The sequence below is a fragment of the Priapulus caudatus genome, unplaced genomic scaffold (assembly GCF_000485595.1).
Source record: "Priapulus caudatus unplaced genomic scaffold, Priapulus_caudatus-5.0.1 Scaffold620, whole genome shotgun sequence".
Lineage (NCBI taxonomy): Eukaryota > Metazoa > Priapulida > Priapulimorpha > Priapulimorphida > Priapulidae > Priapulus > Priapulus caudatus.
Genome location: NW_014577681.1, coordinates 98,390 through 105,234, shown reverse-complemented (window position 1 = coordinate 105,234; position 6,845 = coordinate 98,390). Strand labels below are relative to the sequence as shown.

Here is a 6,845-nt window from a genome sequence, read left to right as displayed (position 1 = left end):
GTGTAGGGTAAGGGCAGGGAAGAGGGTGGGAGTGGGGTAAGGGCAGGGAATAGGGTGGGAGGGGGATAAGTGTAGGGTAAGGGCAGGAACGAGAGTGGGAGTGGGGTACGTGTAGGGTAAGGGTAGGGAAGAGGGTGGGAGTGGGGTAAGGGCAGGGAAGAGGGTGGGAGGGGGGTAGGTGTAGGGTAAGGGCAGGAACGAGAGTGGGAGTGGGGTACGTGTAGGGTAAGGGCAGGGAAGAGGGTGGGAGTGGGATAAGGGCAGGGAATAGGGTGGGAGGGGGGTAAGTGTAGGGTAAGGGCAGGAACGAGAGTGGGAGTGGGGTACGTGTAGGGTAAGGGCAGGAAGAGTGGGAGTGGGGTAGGTGTAGGGTAAGGGCAGCGATGAGGGTGGGAGAGGGGTAGGTGTAGGCTAAGGGCAGGGAAGAGGGTGGGAGTGGGGTAGGTGTAGGGTAATGGCAGCGATGAGGGTGGGAGTGGGGTAGGTGTAGGGTAAGGGCAGGGAAGAGGGTGGGAGTGGGGTAGGTGTAGGGTAAGGGCAGGGAAGAGGGTGGGAGTGGGGTAGGTGTAGGGTAAGGGCAGGAACGAGGGTGGGAGTGAGTGGGGGTGTAGGGTGACACGAGGGTGGGAGAAGGGTGGAAGTTGTAAGAAGTGAAAAGGGATACCCCCTCCACCTTTAATTTATTCGCATCTGTTTGACATTAATTTTAATAAACCTATACATGCATAGCCTGCATAATTGCGTAGAAATCAACATGCGATCTGTTTCATTAAGTACATGTTTAAAGTGTGCACTATAAATTGTGTTATCCATACATCTAACAGTCTAGCTAAACATTGCCATCGTGAGTGGGGGTTTTCTTGCGTTACAGCCTGTAAACGTTGAGATAACACACGGAACTAGCTGTTTCGATGAGTAGGCTCTCTCCTAGACTGGCCCTGAGATTTTATTCTTGCATCTGAGATCCCCTCGAAACGCCAATGAGTGTAAAATATGTAAAACCAATCTAGTGGTGAAAACTGGCTGGTGATAAATTCAGAACTCACTTCATGGCAACGGCATTTTAGTACAGGAGCGAAGGGATATAATTGTGCATTTTTTCACAAATGCATGAAAATTGGAATTCATATGAGATCGAGTACCAATCTCCGTCGATATGGTATATGGCCGCCATCCAATGTTTTACTTGCTGGTAATGAAGTTTTCAGTGATACCACGTGTGACATAAAGTGTCTGCCACTAAATAGCATGCGAGAGAGTTTATTACTAATAATAATAACATTATTAATAACTATATAATGATATAATAATATAATTAACATAATTAATTATTTTACTATGATCAAAATACTCGCGCTTATTGTTATATGTTGAAATTGTAAGCATGGGAGAGTTTCCAACCATGTCATGTAGTGTGTGGAGAGCACCCCTAGTGACGTAAGCGGGGTCAGCAGCCCGTCTTTAACACACAGCATTTATCTACTTGTCTCGTGAATAATGCTATTGTTAATATATAAGCTGTGATGTTGTGTTATGTCCACGTGTGTGTGCTTGAGTGCGTGTGTGTCCCTTCTTGTTTCTGCCCATCCTCTTCATAGTTGGGAATCAGGTATCACAGATGACATCAGCTATATTCGCCTCCTACTTTCTCGGTCTCTTATGATGTTTGTGTGCTCAGTGGTGACCTGGGTCTACCTCTGCTCTTCTCACCAACTGTTTGTCCCATCAGGATATTTGTGCACAAGGGCCTGCTGTCAGAAACAAAATTAGTCTTTTACATTAGTCTTTTTTCTCGTAGACCTGACCTCTATACACTGAGTATGAGAAACCATGTTTCTGTCGATGGTCTATGAGGAAAAGTTAATGTTAAAGCCGCACTATGCGCATCTAAACGCTTATTTCTCCAGTACTAGACTAGCAAATACTTCGTGTCATGCATAATCACACTACCTTATGGCGAAATAAACTCTAGTTCCTCCCATTTCACTGCGCGTTTGCTTAAAACCCACAAGAAAGAGGTGCGAAATCTGGTAATCTGGCGCCAACGCTAAATTGTTTGCCAAACAATTTCGCCAAGAATCGGTTAGGTGACGTCACATGTTTTTATCTTTGCTACACCCGTACCGCTGTACCGCAGCACCGCTCCATGGTTGCTTGGCAGAGCAACGCGAAAGCGTCAACAACATCGGAGAATTTGAACAACATTGGAGGTATTTTCAAATGCCTTTTATAAGACAACGTGCAGTGAAATGGGAGGAACTAGAGTTTATTTTGTCATAAGGTAGTGTGATTATGCATGACACGAAGTATTTGCTAGTCTAGTAGTGGAGAAATTGGCGTTTGGATGCGCATAGTGCGGCTGATAGGGTCTATGTCCCCCAGGGTACTGCCGGAACGTACCCTGGGTACGGTCTGGTATACCGGAACGTACCCTGGTAACTATCTAGCTGATATGGTTAGGGTTAGTGTTAGGGTTAGGGTTAGAGTTAGGGTTAGGGAGTAGGCGTAGGCGACTCCCTTGACTCGTTAGTAGAGTAGGCGAGGTACGGTCCGGCATATTAGATAATAGTATTTAGTACCAGGGTACGTTCCGGCAGTACCCTGGGGGACATAGATCCTATCAGCTATAGTGCGGCTACAGTAATTGTGTTTCTGACAACAGGCCTCTGATTTTGGGCTATGATGACGTCACCAAATTGCTGCCGCTTCCTTTTCCTAATACTAATAGCTAACAGCAGCTCTCGTTCTGCGGCTGTTTACTCAAGCATAGTGTGCATGTAGGCGTTCCTAAAATAATAACTAATGAACGGTGCTTACCGGCCATCTAATAAATGGATTAACATAGAGAGCTAGCTGTTTCGTTTCACAGTAACTCCCTGATTGCACTCCGATTTGAAGACAGTGAGGTGATTCTTTTTACTTGTATTCAAACCCTAACCACACCACTGAGCCACCCCGTGAACTTGTTCTCCTCGTAACTCCATAAGTGAGGGTATGAATATGCGTGAAACCTGATGAACTAGGCACACAAGGGGGACTTTAATGACATGTAAAGACGTTAGAAGTAGAAACGTGGTATGTGCTAGCATGTGGTATGTCAAAGCCATGACCTAATCGAATTGTTTATGCAGTCAGAATTCGTCACGTGATGCTCATTTCGCTGCATCTTGATCGCCGTTTCAGAACACACTCCGATTCTGCGATTCACACAAGTGGCTTGATGGCGCCGTCTAGCCAGTGCCAGCTGGCAGCGCCCCCTGCACAGAGACGAGGTACGAGTATTGGTTGCATGGTCCGCGTCTATAGCGCTCGTGTATGTTACGCGATGGGAGAATTTAGCAGAACTATTTCAGGACCTCTGATGGAAAAATCGTTAAGAAGGGTAGTCTCATCTAGTCACTGTCAATGAGCATAATGCTGTCTCAACATAATCCGCGTTATTATGTACCTCATCAGTATAGGTACCTATAAGTGTATATAAATTTATATATATATATATATATCGCGACGCAACACCACAAGACGTGACAAAGCGAGGAGACCCCACCCCGCCTCTGCTAGCCTTACGGAAACCGAGTTTTGTCTTATAATAAATGTTCAACCCGTGTATAAACAAAGGTGTACCAGATATAGGCGTAGCCAACAAAGGCTAAAATAACCGCAGCTCTCTACTGCACGGCTCCTCACAGCATTATGAGCATCAGGCCAGTTTCATATTCCTGCCACGAGAAGCGGTGTGCGCCACTCCCCTCTCTTCTACTATTTAAGGATCCATTAATACTCTACTCATCTGATTATTTACTCACCCCACAACGACATTCACAGAGACAACTACAAAACTGCCTTACTCACAACCGTACTCGTTAACTGTTGGCCCATGTTCTCTAATCCTTGAGACCCTCTGTGGTCTCACCACAAGCACGTGCGAACACGGCCGTGAACCGTATGTTACGTGTACAGTACACGTACGTCTAGCCTGTCTCACGCATACTCTCAGTCTCTGCACACAACTCAGGCCGGCCTCTGCCAATCTATATGCCTCATTACAAGTGGACAGCTATCGCGGCCTATCCTCACCGACTCCCGCCACGAACTTCGAGTGTAACTCACTAGACGCCCGCAAGACAAACTCGACGTGCACCTCTCGTAAACGCCCAGAGCAAAACTCTATTGTGACTTCACCAACTCCCGGGACAAAACAACAACCGTGTCACTCCCGTTTCACACAGCCGAGTCCAGCTGTATATTTCTCCCGCCGTAGAGGAAAAATACATTCCGCCACTAGCAGCGGTGCAACCCATCCAACATGCCGCTGCCTCCATGTAAGCACTAGACTGAGTCCACAAAAACAATTGGTGAGCAGGCAAAACACTACTAAACAACACACTAAATGACACCGACCTCACAAAATAATTATATCAATCACAAACACAGAATTATTAAACACACACCCTGCCCGTCGTTCCCAGTGAGCTGACAATCCACAATTACCTAGCGCGAACCGATAGGTGACGGGGCCACGCCACACATCCACCCCTCATTCAAGATCGGACCGTCAGGTCGGAGCCAACAACGTAAACCTGACATGCCGCGGTGCACGATCAGCATGCATCATGCTTCGGATCACGATCAGTCTAGAGAAGAGCGAACGCTTTTGAAACGTGTAGAGCACGGGAAATGATAGCAAAGACTGCGTTCAATAATGACAACGGTGTTCGGACATGCAGGACAGTCATTTGGCCATAGAATGCAGGAGGGAGAGATATGTTCGATCATCATACCCGCATTTGGAGAGCGCAGTGCTGGCTAGTACGGTATAAAACAGTGAGACAGATAAATGAGGACACCGAGTCGATTAGCTCGACAAGAGTAGTGGTATAGCGAAGTAGAATAGAATGGATTCGATGTCCGGCGGAAACCAACAGAAAAGAAGCCAAAACACCTACGTTCTGCTGGAACAGGCGACGAAATTTAGATAGATTCATGCAAAGTTTCGCATACGGCACATGGAATGGATGGGAGATGAAATGAGGCACACAGACTTTTCATGGCCATTAAGATGACAGTCTTTGGATGCGAATAGTGCGATTAGATCCTAGTTTGCCCTACGTTTGATGAGATAGCTGACGTCTTAAACGGCCGATCGGCGATTCCGCGGAAAAAAGCAGGAGTTATATCGCAGTGAACTTAAGCAACGCGTCGAAGAGGCATGTGACGAAAGTCCAGCTGATTATGCGCATCAACTCGTAGGCCTTAGCCGAAAGCTTTTCCACAAATGCGTAGCCGAGACAGAGAATATGCAGTTAGTGCGATGATTTGCTTCCGCGCGTTGAAGGAAATAAACCTAAGAAAAACAGTTAAGCGCTGACAGAGAAATCGATACGTATAGAACAAGCAGTCATCATGTGGGATGAGGAGTAGCGCCACTTAAGAGGCTTTCTGTTACGGAAGAAAAAAAGACCGCCTTGTGGAAAAAAAAAAGAGACACCCCCCCCCCCCCCGCCCCGCCCCCCCCCCGAAATTTATTTTTAGAGAAAAAAAGAAAACGCTCGTAAAAAAGAGAAATTTTATTTAGGAAAGGGTTTGTCCATCTGTGGGGTGGGGAGGGGGGGGGGCGGGGCGGGCGGTTAAAAAAAAAAAAACCCAGCCCGCCTCCGGCTCAAGGGGCTTTCAAAAAAAACTCCCTTAAGAATTTCAACAAAAAGAAAAAACATGAGCGGGCGCCGAATTTGTTTTTTTAGGGATTTGCGGAAAATAAAAAAAAAAAAACAAGCCCGAAGTCCGAAGGCGGGCGGGGATCGTGGGGCAAAAAAAAATTTGAGGAACCAAAGCGGAGAGAAGAGGACAGACAGAAAACAGGCTGGGCGACGGAGCGGGGTCGGCCATAAAGGGGGGCCGCTGGGTGCGGGGAGATCTAGCGGGGGGGAGAAGGAGGGCCCCCCCCCCCGCCCCCCCCCCCCCCCCCAAATGCTGGTGGGAAAAAAATAACCTAAATTCTCTCTGTGTCTGATTTTTTTTATTTGAGATTCAGTAACTATATAGAGATTATGATGATTGATTTATAAGGATTTATATGTTATTTTGGGTATCGTAATGTATTCGATCGAGAGAACAGAGAGAGAAGAGAGAGAAAGAGGGACGAAAATAAAGGGAGGGGCGGAGGGGACCCCCCAAAAGAGAGCGGACGCCCCACAAGAAGACAAAAAAAGTTCGGGTAGGAGAGGGATGATCCCAGGAGCAGATGGAGGGGGACGAGAGAGAGAGCGAGACGAGGAGAGGAGAGAGAAAAGAGAGAAAGATGAAGAGAAGAGAGGAGAAACGAGAGAGCAGACGAGAGACGCAGGAGAGAGAGAGGAGATAGAAAGAGACAAGAGAGAGAGAGACTGGATGAGAGATCGAGAGAGAGAGAGAAAGAGAAAGAGAGAGGGGAGGAGAAAGGCAATTCGTATTTTTGGTGTGTTTAGTATTGCACCGTAGCATGGTTGGTTACGTAGAATAATGTTACCTAGGCTGGGATAGATGGCGGATGACCTGAGCAACTCCTCTGTTGCACGCATCCATCTACATCCATCTGAGCCAATCAAACAAGTTCGATCTAGGTATTTTGTAGTCCCTTGCGTGTAAGTAGCAAGGTTGTACGGGAAGCGCACAATTAGATCGGCTAAAGAATCCACGGCGGGCCCCCCCCCCATTGTGAAGCAATGCAACTGCCACAACTACCCTCTCTAACATGCCATGCTGATGCCCATACGCCTAGCTCTAGACTTTGCATGTATTTTGCCAGCATCTCTCTGTCTATCTGTGGCTTGCTGTGTATATATATATATAGTATATATATATATATA

The 6,845-nt window shown here is 47.0% G+C and overlaps 1 protein-coding gene across 4 annotated transcripts in view; it reads left to right on the top strand.

Moving 5' to 3' along the window:
* Positions 1-6,845, top strand: part of LOC106812214 (CREB-regulated transcription coactivator 1-like) — a 40,291-nt gene that overhangs the window by 8,194 nt on the left and 25,252 nt on the right. For all 4 annotated transcript variants that reach the window (XM_014816043.1, XM_014816042.1, XM_014816041.1 and 1 more), the window contains exon 4: positions 3,184-3,272. In XM_014816043.1, the coding sequence (XP_014671529.1) occupies positions 3,184-3,272 (89 nt within the window). The remainder of the gene's footprint in view (positions 1-3,183; positions 3,273-6,845) is intronic.